This window comes from Simochromis diagramma, unplaced genomic scaffold, assembly GCF_900408965.1.
Source record: "Simochromis diagramma unplaced genomic scaffold, fSimDia1.1 OVJJ01000487.1, whole genome shotgun sequence".
In the NCBI taxonomy this organism is placed as follows: domain Eukaryota; kingdom Metazoa; phylum Chordata; class Actinopteri; order Cichliformes; family Cichlidae; genus Simochromis; species Simochromis diagramma.
The window spans coordinates 3,868,659-3,888,031 of NW_024387305.1; the positions used below are offsets into that span (position 1 = coordinate 3,868,659).

The 19,373-nt window shown below is 39.6% G+C and overlaps 1 protein-coding gene across 2 annotated transcripts; it reads left to right on the forward strand.

The window, feature by feature from the left end:
• The first annotated feature begins 11,893 nt into the window (after nucleotides 1-11,893).
• On the forward strand, nucleotides 11,894-19,373 carry taf5 (TAF5 RNA polymerase II, TATA box binding protein (TBP)-associated factor). 2 transcript variants are annotated; one of them, XM_040004934.1, is made up of 11 exons: nucleotides 11,894-12,404; nucleotides 13,889-14,114; nucleotides 14,209-14,524; nucleotides 14,749-14,912; nucleotides 15,065-15,200; nucleotides 15,567-15,687; nucleotides 15,764-15,893; nucleotides 17,934-18,098; nucleotides 18,239-18,416; nucleotides 18,576-18,753; nucleotides 18,877-19,373. In XM_040004934.1, exons 1-11 carry the CDS (start codon nucleotides 11,984-11,986, stop codon nucleotides 19,089-19,091), a joined length of 2,250 nt encoding a protein of 749 aa, XP_039860868.1. In that variant the 5' UTR covers nucleotides 11,894-11,983; the 3' UTR covers nucleotides 19,092-19,373. The 2 variants fall into 2 exon arrangements, with proteins under 2 accessions (XP_039860868.1, XP_039860867.1); XM_040004933.1 differs by having other exon boundaries at nucleotides 11,896-12,404; nucleotides 13,886-14,114.

Genomic DNA, 19,373 nt, shown 5'->3' on the forward strand with positions numbered 1-19,373 from the left:
AAGCATATATATATTGAATCCTGAGGTGTAAATCTCATTAGCAGTTTAGTCTGATATTCCATTCTCCTGTAGCTGAGCTCAGTAGTAAACAACATAATTTTTCTGTTTCTTCAAGCGTTAAAGGGAAGCACGGTCGGCTCTTACAGAGCTGTCGCTGTATAGCTTGAGAGGAAATTTGCATATTTGCAAATTTGTTCAGCTTTCGCCTTTAATGCCGCTAGGTCCCTTTTAAATCTCTGTAGAGCAAACAGTGTTGTGAATGGAGTGGAAAAAACAAAAGACTTTCTCTGCACAATGATAAGAGGACTCTCAGAGTCAGATTTCTGTTTCAGTTTGACACAAAAAGACATTTCCTGTAAATATGTTGTTAGTTTTCTTCTCATCTTAACATTTAGGGGGGCTTGCCATGACATGCTTACCAAGTTTTTAATGTTACATACTGTCAGCCCTCACCCAGGTTACTCTTTGCATGTGATGTGTGGTTAGTTGGCATCATCACCTTAGTCTCCTAAGCCCGTTTGAGCAGCAAAAGCTATTTCAACCTTGAAGGTTGCAAAGATGGATTTATGGACTGCTGCCGAGGCTTTCACTCTAACCTGTTAGCCACTGGTGAGTGCAGGGTGATTACAAGACATAATTCAAAATCTCATCGTTACGAAGGCAGCAAAGAATGGCTTCACGGTGTTATGATTTTATAACATTGTCATTCCACGTAGATGAAATGGCTAGCTTAAATTAGCGGAGCGGTTGCTCTCTTAATAAAAACAGAGACAGTTAGTGGAAGACGATGGCTGTTTTCATTAATCAAATGTCGTCATTAATCAAAGACATTGCCTTACTGATAGCGGTGGAGTGAGAGAAACCTCTGGACAGATGTTTTGTTGGATCATTGAGTCAATTAATGTTGGCACTGCTGCACAGACGGTGTGACAGATGTGAAAAATACTACATGGCTGCACCAGAAATGAAGGGTCTTTCTATAGTGGGCATGTGTATAGAAAAACATTTTATTTATGACATGTTAGTTACTTTATTTTTGATGAAAGGTTTGAATATCTATGAACCATGAGCATCTTTATCTGCAGCCAGGCTGTGAAGGCAAAGCCTAATAGAAACCTGGAAATATACATATGAATCATGTTAAAAAATAAACTTTAAACTGTGTTTGGATTTAGATGGCATAAACACTCAGGTACAACTGATCAAAATAAGAGCATCGTATGCATGTTTGCATCTTTCTTCCTGTCTTCCTGTCTTTGTCTGTCGGCCTCATATTCTCACTGCCGTGTTGCAGGTTGCAGCTCCATAGATTTCAAATTCACAATGCACTGAACGCCAATACTTCAGCGCTCTTGGCTCCACCCTTACTGCTGCTCTTCATCAGCCTCACAAATACATGCAATCCCAAGGTACCCTGCCTCTAGGCCCACAATCTGTGTGCATGGGTTTCTATGTGTGTGTGTGTACTTGGTGTGTGTGTACTCCTCCCTCCTCCCCCAATCCCACATCTCCCAAAGTGCTGACTGAAGCCATTCCCCACCTGCTGGCAGTCTGCCCAGACCCTGATATACTGTGTCACTGTACACATATAAACAACTATTGATCGGATAGAAAACAGCCAAAGTATTCCATTATCTTGGCATGGCCATATTTAAAGATGTCAGCTCATGCTCAGCCTGAGGGACTTGAGATGCAGGACTCATTCAGGCAATGCTTCTGACCGGTAATCTGTTAAAATATTTACCGGCCACAATTAAGTGGACACAAAAACATCCGGCTAAGTAGTGTGGAGGCATTCCTAGAAGTGTCTTTGTGTTGTATATGTGGTTGTGCTGGAGTGTGCGTGTGTGTGTACAAAGGCAGCTGACCTATAGTAATCAATGGCCCCATAATTAGTGAGACAATCGATGGAGCAGCATGAGCTATTAATTAAAAAGCAGTTTAGAGGCTTGTGTGGTCTCATTGTGTGTAGACTGAGAGAAAATACACACACAGACCACTTTATTAGGAACATGCTGGAATCCAATACAGCAGTTCTACTGTAAATTCTATTTCTGGAAAGAATCTACAGTTTATTGCTTTACTTATGGGTTTGCATGTTTATTTTTGTGTGTAATGGCCTTTTTTAATGTTCCTAAAATAGAGAGCATATAAAGGGTGCTACACTGAGGCACATGTGTGTCCACTGGAGGTGGCCTAATACCCTACCACATGACCTATGCACCTTTGCAGAAATGTTACTACACGTCCTGGCAGCACAGATAGGTCTGTTTAGTTGTTAACGCGCCATGCAAACAGTTTTAATTAGCACAGGAAGGAAAGCTCCGTGAAACAAAATGAAAAGTTATTGTAACTATATCGGGGTAGTTATTTGGCCAGTGCAAATATATGTTGTTTTTCTCGGTTTTAAAACTGGCTCAATCAGTTTTGGCCTTATCTTCATCCTGTATTTGAATAAAAGAAACTGTTCAAGATTTTTTTAGTCCAACATGAACAGGTCAGAGCTCGATGATCAAAGCAGAGCAATGTCATAATGCTTCTGCAGCCAGTACTGCTGCAGCTGATGTGCTAAGGCTCCGGTGCCAAAGGACACCTTGTGTGTAAAGAAGAGACACACGTACAGAATCTGACAAAATGGCATCATTTTACGCTCGGGGATAAGACGCATTGGCCCAATAAAACACCAGAACCTCAAGCTAAAGGTTCTTAGCTATATTTTAAGGGGGGGCAGAGAGGTCTGCAAGGTTAAGCTGTTTTGTGCCAGAATGTTACATGAACTGTACCTTCACATGCTGTATGAGAGAATAATCTAATTGACTCTCCAATTGGTTCTCAGCGAGCCTGTCTTTTTTCATCAAGCAGCATAATTACAGGCTGTCTGGGTGTGAAAACGCCCTGTTATTGGCAAAGAAATGTCATGTTAATTCCACTGAATAATTTGCTTCCTTAATCTGAATCCTGTCATAAATGGAAACTGAGTAGATTCCGATTCCACTGGAGATAAGCAGCTTTATGCAAATGTCTTTTAGCAATAAAAAGACATCTAATTGACTTTTTTTTTTTAACGCAGCAGTTTAGTATTTTAAAAAAATTGTCTGTAACTTCAGGTGTGAGAATTTGACCCAGCCTGTGCATGAAATTTGGCTATTACTGTCTTTTCATGTGAATTTTACAGAGTGGGCTTCTGCAACACCGCGTCTGTCGATTGTTTTGTTTTGCACAGGTTGGCCAGTCCCCAAGGACATTCCCATCATCCTGTCCACCCTCCCCTCCTGGTGACATCGCATAGTGGTAACAAAAGAAAACCAGGTCCTCCCCCATTTGCTCTTTTGTGTCTCAGACACACATACAGACACACCTCAAGGTGAATAAAGGCTTTTCTTCACCATGCCATTTTTCTATATATTTATATGTTCTTAAGTTAGAGAGAAAATGAGTGCAACAGCTTGACTGTACAGCAACCTCAGTCCTCTTGTGCCAAGAAAAAAAAACAGCTGAATGAAAATCTATGTATCCTTTCAAATGGCAAATTAACTGATAAAGTACAATAACAAGGTCCTCCAGAACACTTGGGCTTACAGAGCAGGTTGAGATTTAGTTCACGTCTTATTGACAGATCTTAGGACTTTACTAAAGCTCGCTATCCATATGGGAGGGGATCTTTATCAGCTGCTCTATTGTCCTTAATGTCCTAGGAGAAAATTCCCAGCCAATGTGGCTCATACCAGGTGTTATGGAGCATACTGTACCTCTCACAAATATGAAACTATAGAAAGGCAACCACTGCTACTGTATCACATCTTTTTTGGTTAACTACACTAGCATCAATGCGCATACCCTCTCACAAAAAATCAACTGCTACTTTACCTTTAGTTTAAAACAGAAGACAGTCACCTTGCACTTTCAAAAGCACATTACATAAGTAAATTATAAAATTATGCAAGCTATTTGTCTTTAAAATGTATGTTGCTGTTTAGCAAATGCAATTATTGATTTGGTATTTTTCTCAAAAGGTGCTCTAAGTACCAAGACTGTGACCTTTAGCAAATTAGAAGTCATCCCTTTATCTTACCCTGTCATTCATGGTGTCAGTGTGTGTGTGTGTGTGTGTGTGTGTGTGTGTGTGTGTGTGTGTGTGTGTGTGTGTGTGTGTGTGTGTGTGTGTGTGTGTGTGATAATCTATATATGTAGTCACTGGACCACAAAGAGGGATAATTTTGTAGGGAGAAGCAATGTCTGGGTTGCTGAACAAAGAACTTTTCATTCTGTGAGAATACCATGTGAGTCAACAGCATAAATCAGTTAATTAGAATAACAATCATGTGTAATGTTTTATGATATATAGAGATACAGCTTAGAGTGTATAAAACAACTTGAATCATCAACTGCTTTAATAGAACCGATTTCTTTGCCTCACTGTGTTGTGCTGGTTAATTAGAACCTGTGTTATTTATAGTGATGGAGAAAGTGTAATGTACCTAGCACCGTGTTGTGAGGTGCCTGGAGCAGGGGGTTGTTTAAGCACCTAGTTAGACCTCTACTGACAGAAAATGTGTGGGAGGGAACAAGGAGAAACAGGAAGGAGAGAGAGGGTGAGCTGTGAAGAAAGAAAAAAATGTTAAAATATGAAATCAACATGTTATTTGGTAAAATATCGACAGTAATTACTGCATTTTCCACACATTTTTATCTTTTTTTATCTAGCAAAGCATTATAATCTCTGCTTAAGCCTTGTATTGAACAGCATCCAGTGGCTACAGGCACACACCGACAGGAATGCACATCTTATGTATAATTCAACTTTATTGTAATTCCAGTGCTATTTATAGAACTGCGTCCTGGTTGTAACTAAAGCTAAAGTTCCAAAAGAACAAAAATCTAGAAAAGGCAAAAGAAAAAAAAGAAAAAGAAAAGCCTTCCACCTGCAGCTCTCTCCTCTCTGTTCTAAGCACCTCCCCCCAGGTGAGACTGGGCATGTGGTTCATATGCATTTTTTACCATGTGGATGTCATCCTGAGACCAACATTTGTACCATATGCACCAGACAACAACAGTGTTTCTAGTATCCCCGCGTTGGTGTTGTTCTGAATCATCATAATACTGTTAATGCAAGATCAACATTGTAACCGACCATTCATGATGTTGTGATGTCATAGCTTTGCAGGGTGAGGACAAAATGCCCTTCCTTATATAAAACCCTCCTGTGGAACTAATGGTAAGTGTTTCAAGCGTTTTCTTCAATAATTTATACAATATAATAAATATATCATCAAGTTAGGTTTGCTGTTAGCAAAATTTAGGTCACTTCTATTGTTTTGCTAGTGATAGTTAGCTAACTTCTTGGCTAATGGAAACTGAACGCTCAGTTAAGAACAAAACCAATGCAAAGATATCAGATTTTGCAGAAAATAACTGCCTCAATGCCACCGCATTAAAAAAAAGTTGGACTGACTTTGGGCTTGCTAGTATAAAATATAACAAATTTTTAATAGTTATCTAGTTTAACAATAGGACTACAAGCATTTTGGAAAATCACTGGTTCGTGTGCTTCATATCCAGTGAATGTCCAAACTTTCCTGTTACAAGAATATTGTGGATGACAACTTTATATACAAAACACAGAAAGATTTTTTATCCAGTATCCACAAAAATCAGGTTGTTTAACTGTTTAGCTGAAATCTCAGCCACTAGATGACAATGTGATAATTACTAACATGCTAGGATGGTGAGAACGATAATGATGACAGTGATTAGTAGACACAGTGGGGCTGCAAAATTAAGTGAATTTTAATGTCAGCCACAATTTTGGCTTCCCACACCTAAATGAACATGATTAATCACAACTATGATTAAAAAATACCGAAACAAGCAAATGCTCTTTGAGCAAAAAGACTATATCATGATTCAAAGACATGCACCTTGTTTGTCTGAAAAGATGTTTTAGTTAACAGGAAAACAGCACAATATAAAGGTGAAAGCACCCTGTTGATTAAATTTTGTGTAAAGTTTTGCTACATTGTTTTATTTAAAGATTTGTTAATTTTCTTCTACATGCATTGAATTTAGGGGAATTTTATTTCACTGCGTGGATTTGTGCATTAACAGGAATGTTGCACAACATTGCATTTTGTGCAAAACATTTTTTCACTAAAACTTAATGAATATTCATGAAAAAAAAAGGGATCTCAACACTGATCAAAGTCATTATGACACTGATTTTGGCCATAATTGTATCATGTGGTATTAGAAGCCCAAGGATAAACATGCTCTCTTTCCATTGACTGGAAAATAAAACTAAATCATAATTTACAGAGCAACGTCAGTTTGTTTTACTTCCAAATAAAATCACTTCTGAATAGTCTGGAAAAGAATTTGTTAAGACTTGAAAACTTCATTAGACTTCCTGTTTCCATCTGACTTTCTTTATAAAATCTTGCTTTGTCAGATTTCAGCTGTGACTGGCTGCAGTTACATCTGACATACAGTGGCAGGTCATATACAAAATGTTGGAAAGCTTTTCTAAAACTTTTAACTTTACATTCAGCACGTCATTAATAAGTGAAACTATCTTAAAAGTATAGTTGAGCATTTTTGGGAAATATATTTATTCACTTTTACCGCATGTTTTTTTAATGTTAAACATCAAGCTACTGCTAAATTAACCCTGTTATTGGGATTTATCTACACAAAAACCAGAAACAACACTACAAGACAATAAAGCATATATCCAAAACGCCAGCTAAGCTATAAGACCAGCAAAGCTGATGTCTGCGTGCAGAATCCAGCTCTCCAGTTAGGTCAGTACTGAATAATGCAGACTCCCCACATTTCCGTTCCCCGAAATGGAGATCTCTAGTGCCACAATCACACCCATTATTCCGCTTGGATAGGCAAAAGGTCCACGGTGCATTCACGCACGCACACACAAACTTTCCTGACACAGGCCAAATAAATTAAGGGCCTCTGCCAGACAAGGAATGACAGGCTAGTAGGTGCTTTGAAGGCATTACTCTGACAAAAAGATGGATTTCAGGGCAATTGTTAGCTACCTAACGTGGTGCATGTGTAGCAATCTCAAAGCTTGTTGCACACTGGGTGTAAAACAATGTTTATCCAGTCTTCACAAATGGAGACTTAAGTGTTTCTGCGGGATTCGTTATTGCGACAAATAACTATATTCAGTTAGCACTTATCAGCCTTTTATTATGGCCATCAAACACTGCAGCTTTTTATGTTTTGTATCATATCTGTGTAATTAAACCAGATAGAAATGAAGTTCTTATCTGTTGCCAATAGCTACTAGAAGACTTCATACCTACTGTATCAAGCCTGCTTCAGTTTCATTTTATACTTCATATGTTTCACACCTTATTCTGCACCTGCCTCTCACCTGTATATGTCACTTTTCACATTCACGATGTAAAAAGTGTAATGTAATGTTTTTCCCTCGACCTTCTCTCAGCCGTACAGACTCTCATTTTACCATCTTTCCTGCGTTGTTACCGCTCCCCAAGTGCTGCCCCGCCCCACTCGGTTCCCGACCCTCTCCCCATCCCACACACCATGCTTCTACCTCCACCCTCCTTTTCTCTGCTTTCTCCTTTCCCTCCCTTACTCTCTCTTTCGCTCTCTCTCTCTCTTTCCCTTTCCATCTCTTCGGGTATTTTCCACCTCTTCTGAGAGTCACACCTCATGAATTATTTACTCGTGCATGTCAGTGGGGGATTTAAATCCGTTTCTTGACCGTTTATTGCTCAAAGACAGGAAGGCAGTGTTTTGTCAGCGGAAGAAAACTAATGGTTCTTTTAATAAAGGTGATCATTAGATGTCCTTTCAGTCACACACTCTCTCTCTCTCCCCAGCTGACAGCAGAATACTCGTCAAAAAATTAAGGAAGGATTAACAGTGAAAACAGCAGGAGCGCAAAGTGTTAGCTGTAAGGACACTCAAGGTGAAACAACAGTGATCAAGCCAAAATTACATCATCATTTGGATAATTTATGCATAAATAGTAATGTTCATGTAGTTGGATTCATTTAACTAAATCTCAAGAAACAGATACCCTCCACACACATCCACTGAAATGAAACATTAACAAAAAAAAGAAATAAAGCGATTAGAAATCTGCCTCACCCCTCTCTGCACTTGCAGGACTGCATCGCATGAACATGCACATACACATACACACTTCCCTGCAAAGTGAATGCCTTTTTAATGATGACCTTTGCCATAAATCTTTTTTTTTTTGGAATAAATGAATATAAATCAAATGTGACAGAAACTTTCATCTGCTAACACCATCACTGAACCTGCAAACCTGCAGATTTTTTTTCGAATTTGCTGGTGACACCAATTGTAATTATCACATCAAACACCCCCCAACACCCTCCCCAATTTTATTGGGTTATATAAACATAAAGCACATCTTCTGTTTCTGTGCAGTAACCATGCAAACACACTCCAACACCCTTTTAATTTAACTCACTGATGCATGTCAGTCGTATCAGCACTCCGCTTATTAGTGCCATAGAAATGTAAGGGTTTATAGCAAGTAGAGAAAACCAGAGCAGTCGAAATAATGATGAAATACAGCATAGATATTGCTAAATGCTACAACTGACTAGATTTTATGGTAAGATTTTTAATTCAAATAGTATATCGTGGCACTAAAGTAGTGTGAATATCAGACTTTAAAGAGCACATGAAACAGTCGCTTTTTCTTTGAGGGTCTGTGTTCGCTCCAGAAAACCTGTCCCTGTTGGGGGAAGCCACACCCTGCTGCCTCGTGACAGAGAAACTGGGGATGGTGGAAGAGTCCTCCAGCATACACACCAGCACAGCACACACACACACTATGGCGAGAGAGAGAAAGTGAGAGAGAGAGAACTGAGCAAAGTCATCACTGAGGTGTGAAGAGAGGATGAGACTGAACACGCGTCTCTTTTCACCTCACTCACCCATTTCATTATCACTGCAAAGAGCTCTAGAGCAGCTTCACATAAGATGAAGAAAAGACCACTTAATCAAACGAATGGCTTGAAAAGTGGGTTTTTTACTCGAATGTGGTCATTTAAGTCATTAAAATAAAATTTTAAAAAGGGAAAAGTGGACAAGAAAACAAGTGGCTTCCTATCCCCAGCTGCATTTGCTAGCCTGGCAGCACCGAGGAACTGAGGTTCGTGTGGATCAGGGCGGGGCACAAAAAGATCATGCTGTGAAACACTGACACGTGGAAAATAATGGAAACACAAGAAGCTTCTTTGTTTAAACTGTTTCAGATATCCTCACCAGGGTGATTTTTGTGAGGTAAAAACTAGAACTAGATGTGAAAAAGCGTTAGTTGATATTTTGCACTTAAAAATTTATACTAAACTGATAACATATGGGACATTTTTGACAACTGGTAGGCTTTGGTACGCTCATTTACTGTGACAGGGATAGTATTGCTGTGTTGTACGATAGTAGTGTTCTGAATTTCTTAAATATTACAATCTGACAAATAACGCCATTATTAAAACAACAGAAAATAAAAATAACACTGAAACTTATAAAAAATAAACTGGAAATGAGCATGAAAACATTTTTAATGAGTAAACACAGACTGATAAACACTACTAAACCTTTTTTACCCATATTATGTTTCACTAAATAACACAAGAGGTAGACAAAGGCAATATAAATGCATTTATTTTGCAGTAAAACAGTTGTCATAGTGAAGAAAAATTCTGTTATGCTTCATTGTGTGAGCATAAAAGTAATGTTAGGTGATATATCGTACCTATTTCAGAGACAGTTTACCATAATAGCCACGTTTAGACGAATAAACCTCATGTAATCGTATCGGTGTCGACATCTGTAAAGAATCATGAAGCATCAAAACAGCTAGAGGAGATTTCTCTCGTTATTACTTTTTACACATCCTAATTTGATTTTCATTCAGATCACATTAATCCTAGTAGAACTATTATTCTGTCATTTCAAAAAACAAACAAACAAAAAAGGAAAAAAGCACAACCACAAACTGTAGGGATTCAATACAAGTACAAAAGCACATGCCGCTGTTTCCTTTATAGACACGCAGGCACTGGAAATTTAAGCCATATGGTTGCGCATAAGTAATCAGGCGCTTTGTAACTTGCTATATGAAGGAGTCACTTACAGATCAAAAACCTTCAGTCTGACGTGTTTTATAGTGAAAATGAAAACAAAAATATGTCAGCCTACAAAGTAATGTTGTTATCTTTACACCACAGAAAGGAATGGATTTTCTCTCTAATTAGCAGCTTTACAATGGCCCTGCGCTGATGACCACACCCTGAGCTGCTGGTGTTCACATGTATGTCTCCCACTTTCACCAGCCAACCCCACCCCCATCTCTCCTCCACGAGGAGCAACATAGCCGCAGTGTTATACAACGCTTCTTGTGCCGTGAACCCTTCTTTTGTCCCAGTCTTTAAAATCGACTGTAGCCTGCGTGCTGAACCTGCTGCTGAGTTATCAAAGTCTTAATGTCGAGAATGCATTACACAGGTTTATAAGGTGGAGATCAGTTACAGCCAGAGCTATACTCAATAATAGACTGCAAGTACATGTTTGTGTTAATTTTTGTTAGAACTCAGTATTATTGTATTTACAGTACATGTATTATACTTGAGGGTGGAGTCAAATAAAAAAAAAAAAAAATCCAGATTTTTGCACTATTTCCAGCAGAGACACAATGAAACAAGATCAAGTTCTAATTTTTTACTGACAGGCTCCTTGAAATAAAAACAAATTAACTGCCTCAAAAGATGCACAGTCAGCTGTACATGAATGCATTGACAGACTGTTCGCTCAAGCTGTCTTGCTGTCTTGTTCGGACAAAAATTCGGACTCAGCAGAATGCAAAGAAAACACCACCCATACTCATACACAGTTACTGTCCTTCTTGTGTTTCCTCAGTGGTACAAGTTGTCCCTTATTATGAAAATGCTACTTATACCTCATCTTACTGTGTCACACATTTTCTGAAGACTCATAAAATATTGTATGTCTTTGAAAGCGGCAGATGGACCATAAGATAATGTAAAGGTGCAGAAGATTGATGTATCAACAAACATCTATATTAACAGTGTAACTGAGGAGATGACGTAGAAATTTGCAAAGTAATTTTCACTTTGTTTTCATTCACCAATGTTTTATAGATTAAAAAGAATACCAGATTGTATTCATAGCAGCAACACATTGTCCAAGGAGGTGGCTGGGACGCTGGCCAGCTGTTGTGTGGGAACAAAGTGCCACCAACTGGTAAAAAATGATATAAATTGGATTGTAAGATTAAATCGTGCACAACTTTATTTTTTCTAGGTTTTCATGTGGGGATCAAATGCTTGTCTTTGATATAAATTACATAGTGTCTTTGAAATTTAGACTGTTGTTCTTATAAAACAATATATAGATCATTAGTTATATATATATATATATATATATATATATATATATATATATACACATACATACATACATATATATAATTATTATTATTATTATTAAGATAGATACGTCTTTGGCAAAACAAAGTACTGATTATTTTGTCACTCTATACACATAACAATTCTCTGGTGAAACCTATGCACTTGTGAATGCAGTCTTTATGCTGGGGTACAATTAGATATTTATACTTATATTTATATTATTATAGCATTATAGCATCAAGTTATGAAGTGGGCGTTGCCACAGCAGGTAATTCCATATGTTTGATTCGGCAGACTTTTGACACCAGCTGCCCTTCCAAACGCAAACCTCAAAACAGTTTTTCATCTCGAGCTGAAATCGAACCGGCGACCTTCCGCTCCCTAATGCGTAAACCGCTACACTACACTCACTCGAAGGGCGGGACTTCTGTCACACCACGCTCACTGGTAAGAACCAATCATATGTCTTGGTCTTGTACGGTTAGTGTTTTCCGTTGATTTACGTCGCACATGCGCAATTCATTCTGAAAATGGCGGCCGTACAAGGTGGTATGAGCGACGCTGACATAGAAACAGACATTAAAACAGAACCATCAACCGATGGCTTTGGAAATAACAATGCTAACGATGGTAGAGTGCTCTCTGCGTCTCCCGGCTCCGGCTCTTCGACTGGAAGCAACAAACAAACAGCCGCGGTTACCCCGGAGGACCAGCAGACATTGCTGGCAGTCCTGCAATTCCTCAAAAAGAACAAACTCATCGAGTCCGTCGAGATTTTGCGTCGTGAGGCGGGATTACCGGAAAATTCACTGGACCCGAAGGCAACTGAATCGGCCGGGGCAGGATCGGGAGGTGCTGCCGGTATTGTGGACTTAGAAGGCGGGGATGTGAGCTCTCTTCTCAGCCGAGTTACCGGATCATCCTCCGCCGGAGCCCAGGCGCCAACGAAAGGTACAGTACAGTTAGCTGCCGCTTTTATGTATGAAACACTTAACAAACATCTCCTGATCAACCACGAGTCTGACACAACAGCCTAATGTAGTGGTATCAGTTAGGGATAATGCTCAGAGCGCTAAGAGTTAAGCACTTCTTTACTACAGGGTGTGTTAACTTCGAGTACTAACATATTCGAAGTTTATATAGCTTTAAGTTTTACGGCAGGGTTACTTCGTGTTCATTCAGTGAAGCGATTGCAGTGATAATGTGTTTTTAATGTGATGATACCAGTAATAATATGCCGTGTATGATGTGAAAGTCTAATTGCAAATAGAAAGTGAAACAGCTAAATATATTGTTATTAACTGATCATACCCTTTAAAATTTAAAAAAAAAAAAAAAAAGGAGGCAAACTTGAGTTTATATGCGGTGGAAAGAAACCCAGGGTCAGATACAAACTCTGCAGTTTTTTTTTAAAGAAAAAGAAGGTTTAGCTTTACCAAGCATCAAAGTGTATCAATCAGACTTTTGATATATTGGTGATGGGATGGATACACTGCAAAATCGAAAAGTTTGGAAACGGAATTTTTATGGTGGTTCGCATCAAACTCGAGATTTATACCTGGCATGCATGATAGAAAGTTCAAGCACTGGGCAAATAAAGGCATCGCAGCAATATGCACAATGTTTAAGGGGGAAAAATATGTTGGGTTTTGAAAGACTGAAGGATATATTAGAATTAGGTGAAGATGAACAATTTTGATACCTAAGATAAGTAAGGTATTATTGTGAGGAGGAGGATAAAACTGATCAAATAAAATGAGATTATTGAGGTATTTCAGAAGAAAATGCAGAGAAATCTCTGCTTTGTACAGAGATTTAAGGTCATGCAGAAAGACTTCCTTTCTGTATATTAAAGACAAATAGGATAAAAGAAAAGAAGGAACAAATTTAAGAAGGAACTTTAATTTTTAAAACACAGTGCATGGCCACTAACTCCAGGATACAGAGAGAATTTAACATGATCTGTTTTGTTGTTGTTTTCTTAAGCTTCAAAAACTTGGAGGAATGCTGCATGCTGGAGACTGTGTGGACAAATTGATGTAGAATTGTGCACATGTATTTTGGTCTTGCCAAAAAATAAAGGGGTTGTGGAATAAAATGTGCAAAGCTTTAGGATATGGAATGCAAAAATCATGCAAGACATTCTATTTGGGCGACTAGTCAGATGACACAGGACAAAAGGAGGATGGATTTTTTTAAATGTTTTTAATATTATCAGTCAGTTAAAAAGCAATCACCAGTATAAAGTGGGATCATTGACCTCGGAGCATTGGTGGTGCATTGTTGGTAAAAAATAAGTCTTAAAAAAGGCAAAGTTGTATTTACTTTGTAGTTACATTGACAGTTTAGGTAATCTTAAAAAGGATTTTTCCCACGTGGATACAACCAACACACTGCTAATACAACCCATCTCATTGGGACTTTTTCATCAGCAGTTGCAGAGGACCAGCCAGATGTCCGTGTGGTACTGTCAGCTTACAGCCAGCAGGGAGATCCAACTCTTTATGAGGTCTACTACAGTGACCTCAAAAAGTTCATAGAAACAGTATTGGACTGTCACAGAGCTGAACTGTCCCAGGTCTTCTACCCACTTTTTGTCCACATGTATCTGGAGCTGGTGTACAACAACCATGAAAGTGAGGCTAAGGCCTTCTTTGAAAAGTGAGTCTAATTGTACATTATTCCAAATATCAACCACGCTCCATTTTCCGTGCACCTTAATAACTTTATTTCTTTATGTTCACCTCCCTCTCAGGTTCAGTGGGGACCAGGAGTGCTACTATGAAGAGGACTTGCGCGTTTTATCTGGCTTGACAAAGAAGGAGCACATGAGAGGCAACGAGACTTTGTTGGACTTCCGCACCAGCAAGTTTGTCCTGCGTATCTCCCGCGACTCCTATCAGTTGCTGAAGAGACACCTGCAGGAGCGTCAGAACAACCAGATCTGGAATATTATCCAAGAGCACCTCTACATTGATATCTTTGATGGCATGCCACGCAGCAAGAGCCAGATAGATGCAATGTCTGGCAGCTTGGCAGGAGAGGCCAAGCGTGAAGCCAATAAAACTAAGGTTGGATTTTTACACCACACATTTGGACGTTTGACAACTTGAATTTTGAACCCATGACCCTATACTGAGGGCATCCAGTAGCTTTTTAAAATTAAGATAGCCTCACATGTATCTGCCACCAGTTTGAGCAATTACTTCTGTCTTCTTTCCATGTTTCTTTACACTTATATACCAAAACCTTTGAAATGACATGTCCTTGTTCCTTTGTCACTCACCATGTGAAGGTTTACTATGGATTGCTGAAGGAACCAGAAATTGAGCTGCCCCTTGATGATGAGGATGAGGAGGCAGAGAATGAGGAGGGTAAACCCAAGAAGAAGAAGCCAAAAAAGGATAGCATGGGCTCCAAGAGCAAAAAGCAGGATCCAAATGCTCCTTCACAGAATAGGTAGGGATTGTTCACACAGTATTGTACTGTGTGTTTGTTGCACACTACTGTAGAGGCTAATCTAATCTTCTTGGTCAGGTATATTTTGAATGTCAATGTCATGCTTTTTGAATCAACTCAGAAAGAAGTCTGATAAAATGTGTCTTATTTAGGATACCCCTGCCAGAACTCAAAGACTCAGACAAGCTGGACAAGATCATGTACATGAAGGAGGCCACGAAAAGGATTCGTCTAGGATCAGATAACCTCCCCTCTGTCTGCTTCTACACTTTTCTCAATGCATACCAGGTAAAGCTTTATGATGCATTTCATTTGTTTGCCAGAGGAGCAGCAGCTCTCCAAAATGATGGTTAGGCAATGCCTATTTTTTTGGCCATAGTTTCAGTTGACTTATGTTTTCCTATAGAGGGGACAAATAAAAATGGGGAAAAAATAATTTTATCCCACACCTGGAGACTTGTTCATGAGTGATGAATTTAAAAAACAAAAAAACCTCATTATGTTTCCGGTGTAGGGAAATATGTAGGATTGCGTTCTGATTGTGGATGTTTCGATATGATATCGGTCGTAGTTTCAGAATTGTCATACCTCTAATGATTTTGCATTGAGGCAATGAAAACTATGACATAAATTAATTGTATTTATTTTCTTAAGGGTCTGACTGCAGTGGACTTCACTGATGACTCCAGCCTGATCGCAGGAGGCTTTGCTGACTCCACAGTACGAGTGTGGAGTGTCACACCGAAAAAGCTCCGCAAAGTCAAGTCTGCAGCAGGTACACTATTTTATACTGACAACATCTTTACTTTTCTAAAACATTGCCCTTGAATTTTTTCCTATTTTCTTTCAAGACTTGAACTTGATTGACAAAGAGTCAGACGATGTGCTGGAAAGGATCATGGATGAGAAGACGGCCAGCGAATCAAAGATAATGTATGGACACAGTGGACCAGTGTATGGCATCAGCTTCAGCCCGGACAGGTAGAGCCACTCGTCCACCTGACGATAATGGAGATTACATGTTTTTTGTTAAATCCTTTAAAAATTACACTATTTATTAGGGGTGCAACGATACACAAAATTCACGGTTCGGTTTGATACTTTGGTGTCACGGTTCGATATTTTTTCGATACAAAAAAAAAATGTTCATGCCTTTTTAATTTGTCATTTATTAAATTTTCATGGCACATTCCGCACCACATCTCTGTGCGTTCATCATTTGTTTGAATGCCAGCTCACCTCCTGCAACTAGTTTTCCGAGAATACGTGCTTCTTTTGTGGTTCGGACTCCTTCTGACATTTCTTTGGAGGTGGAGGAACATCACAGTAATTGCTTAAAGGAGCTTCTTCGACATCTTGAAGAGTTCTAAACAAATGTCTGTCCTCCTCCTGAAAATCTTATGTACGCAAACACACGTTGCAACTTCTTATCTTGTGCGCGTTATTTATTTTGACAGCGAATGCGCACCTGCGGACCACTTATGTGCAGCCCTGGTTATATAGCTCGTCATATTACAGCCACAGAAATAATTTTGTCCATGAAACCATACAGCTGCACTTTCTTTTTGCCTTATAGTCTGATTTGTCATAACTTTTCCGTTTTGTGGTAAACTTTTCTTTGGCTGTCACTTCTTCACCCTGACCTGTCTTATTTGGCTCAGCAGAACTAAAATATATATCCTGCTGCTTTTACACACGCACTCACATAATGCTCAGCGATTCTCTGCACGATCAACCTCTCACATGTTTAAGCTTGCTGCGGGAGATTTCACTTGTCATGTTTGCATAGTAAGCTAACGATTGATAAGACGATGTCAGAGGAATTGGTGCACAAATTATCATCACTCACCAATCAGTACTGTCGCTCTCTATACACAGTTCGCACGATTGCAAAGTGAAAGCAAAAAAACAAGCGCAAATTCAAACGCGATTTCAATATGTCACATATTGACAGTGGCTCACCGATGCCAATGACATAATTACCCAGCTACATTTCCGAAAGAATGCAAAAGCATTGACATATATTTTTCCTTCCTACGATAGCCCGACGGGCAGGGCAGAGATAGATTTTGGTAGCCCGACTGGAAAAATCGCTAGCCCCAGGACGTCGGGCTAGCGATTTTGCGAGCCCTGTATCTGATTGAGGAATCACTCATCTTTGGAAAAGAGAGTTTATTACAGAGAAATGGCTCTTTCCAAAATAAAAGCTATACTATACGCTTCTTCTGGGCTATATTCTCAGCAGCATATTAAACATATCAGGTCCCCATAAGGAGAATCATGTGCTAACGGCTGTCTAAATGACTCGGGTAAAGTTTGTAGCATGCATGCTTGTTGTTTTTGTCTGCTTCCACTTGTCTTTGCACTAGGATGATGTCGGCTTAAATGTGCAGTCATATTCGTTGTGTTCCCACTAGTGCTGTCAGCGTAAATCTCGTTGAAATGACGTTAACGCCACAACACAGCAAATCTCCGTTAACGAGCTACCGCGGATCGCCCCGTGCATGGGGCTAGACGGCCAACACGTTAACGAGCTAACTGCGCTAACACACTAGCTTCCACCCATGTAATTGAGCATTGCATGGCACATCCAACATGCTGTTTTACTTTAGTCCATGACGCGCTTACCTTCAGGGTCATACGTCACATGAAAACCAAAATAGTTCCAAACGCCAGATCTGAATCAGGGTGGGGGAGGTTAAATTTGCCATGTTGCAAGGAGAGCTTAACTTCTGTCTCGCTAGCTTGCCCTGCGCTCAGTGAATCTGCGTTCGACTACTCCGCCTAGGCTGCACTGTCGAGCGCAGATCCACTGAGCGCTCAACACAGACAGCATCCTCAGAAGGAAAGTTGATCAAATAAATTAAAAATGTTGTATTCTTCGATACACATGCGTACCGAACCGAAAGCACTGTATCAAACGGTTCAATATCGATACGAGTATCGTTGCACCCCTACTATTTATTTATTTATACAACAGATCAAGCTGTATATGTCATGAAAATGTTTCTCTCTTTTCAGAAACTACTTGTTGTCCAGTTCAGAAGATGGTACAGTAAGGTTATGGAGTCTCCTAACGTTTACTTGTTTGGTGGCCTACAAAGGGCACAACTACCCAGTGTGGGACACGCAGTTTTCCCCCTATGGCTACTATTTTGTGTCTGGAGGACATGACAGGGTAGCCCGGTAAGAAACTTCAGACCTTGTTTTGTAATTGTTTGATAGCATATTGGAACATCATGTTGTTGTTGATCCACATTGGCTCCTTCTACAGGTGCTTTTCATTGGTCCACCTTCTGCTCTTTTTTTTTTTCTTTTCTTAACAGACTCTGGGCGACAGATCACTACCAGCCTCTGCGGATATTTTCTGGTCACCTGGCTGACATCACTTGCACTCGTTTTCACCCAAACTCCAATTATGTTGCCACAGGATCATCTGACCGTACCATCCGTGTGTGGGATGTCCTAAGTGGAAACTGTGTGCGCATCTTCACTGGTCATAAGGTTAGAGTTCAACAGACATCATTTAGAAAATGTCATTTTAGTCACATTATATTGAAATGTGCATAATTGTTCATGTAATGATGTATAGTGCAGCACAGCTAGAAATAGTAAATGCTGTTTAAACATCTGTGAATCTAATATTTTAATGTCATCTTCCAGGGTCCTATCCATTCACTCGCTTTTTCCCCCAATGGGAAGTTTTTGGCATCAGGGGCCACTGATGGCAGAGTCCTCCTGTGGGACATTGGCCATGGATTGATGGTGGGAGAGCTCAAGGGCCACACAGATACCATCTATTCCCTCAGGTTCAGCAGGGATGGTGAAATCCTTGCTTCCGGTGAGTGTTGCAAGTTTCTTTATACTTTTCCATCAAGCGATTAACCTCAAACAAAAATGATATGACATGGTCACGGCTCAAAAATGCACTATAGCCAGAGTGACAAAGTGTAATGTTTTCCAGGTTCTATGGACAACACGGTTCGCCTGTGGGATGCAATGAAAGCATTCGATGACTTGGAAACAGATGACTTCACGGCAGCTACGGGACACATCCATTTACAAGATAACTCCCAGGAGCTTCTGCTAGGCACCTACACGACTAAATCAACACCTGTTATACACCTTCACTTCACCCGGAGGAACCTGCTTCTGGCTGCTGGAGCCTTCAATCCTTGAGACTATTTCCCTCTGAGAACATAATCAATGGAAGCTAGAAATTATGCAAAACTCTGACTGCCAGAAGTAACTGAGGAAGGTTATGGCACAGTGAAAATAACTATTTATCAGTTTACATTTGGCTAGCATAACAAATTAGGTTAGCCAACTATGAGAGCCAAACAGAGGACTGTATGTTTAAGTCGTTGTGTTGAGTACAGCCTTACTGAATACATGGCTGACATTTCTGTATTATAGTCTTTTATACTGGTGCACACTGTAAATAAAGAAAAGTGTTTTCTA

Bases quoted from the DNA above. Each gene is read 5' to 3' on its own strand.
- taf5 (XM_040004933.1), top strand. From the start codon at position 11,984: ATGGCGGCCGTACAAGGTGGTATGAGCGACGCTGACATAGAAACAGAC. The intron at 14,913-15,064 runs GTAGGGATTGTT...TGTCTTATTTAG, and splicing joins AATGCTCCTTCACAGAATAG to GATACCCCTGCCAGAACTCA. The intron at 18,099-18,238 runs GTAAGAAACTTC...TTTTCTTAACAG, and splicing joins GGACATGACAGGGTAGCCCG to ACTCTGGGCGACAGATCACT.